The following is a 509-nucleotide window of genomic DNA, read 5'->3' as shown; positions in this document are numbered from 1 at the left end:
AAGACAGTAGTGTCCGGAGTTCAGCTTGAGTCAGTTCAATGTTGACTTAGCTCAAAACCAGTGTAGATGTTGCAATATACATGAATTATGAACAAATCCGATTAATCGATAAGAGCAGCTCTACAGAAGACAACAGTGTCATTGTTCAGCTCAATTCAGTTCAAGTTTTGTTTTCATCTGATAGTGTCAGTCCTGTCAAATCCATGATATTACTGAATTTTTAGTGTCTTTTTGACCCTAACTAATCAAGCCAATAGGCAAGAGGATGAAAAAAACCTTGGAGAAACCAGGCTCAATGAATGAACACAGTGTGGTGTTGGTCAAGATAACGTCACAACAGCATTGGGTGTGAAGAAAGAATTACCCATTTTGATTTCATGGTGACTTTAACAGTACTGAGCCGACAAGGGGAGCTGCAAAGTTATCATCATATTACTTGTTGCAATCTTCTTTTCTTACCTACTTGTAATGGTGAAAAAAGATTCTCGAACAACTTGATTTTGTTCATT

At 37.3% G+C, this 509-nt stretch overlaps 1 protein-coding gene across 1 annotated transcript in view; it reads left to right on the top strand.

Annotated features, from left to right (window-relative positions):
* The window catches only part of LOC107578017 (perilipin-2-like), a 5,625-nt gene that overhangs the window by 2,087 nt on the left and 3,029 nt on the right, over positions 1 to 509 (top strand). The window contains exon 6 of the mRNA XM_016264025.1: positions 251 to 330. Within this exon, the coding sequence (XP_016119511.1) occupies positions 251 to 330 (80 nt within the window). The remainder of the gene's footprint in view (positions 1 to 250; positions 331 to 509) is intronic.

The sequence above is a fragment of the Sinocyclocheilus grahami genome, unplaced genomic scaffold, assembly GCF_001515645.1.
Source record: "Sinocyclocheilus grahami isolate Dianchi unplaced genomic scaffold, SAMN03320097.WGS_v1.1 scaffold8328.1, whole genome shotgun sequence".
In the NCBI taxonomy this organism is placed as follows: domain Eukaryota; kingdom Metazoa; phylum Chordata; class Actinopteri; order Cypriniformes; family Cyprinidae; genus Sinocyclocheilus; species Sinocyclocheilus grahami.
Note: the sequence above shows the minus strand (reverse complement) of the source record. Positions and strands in the feature narration are given on the sequence as shown.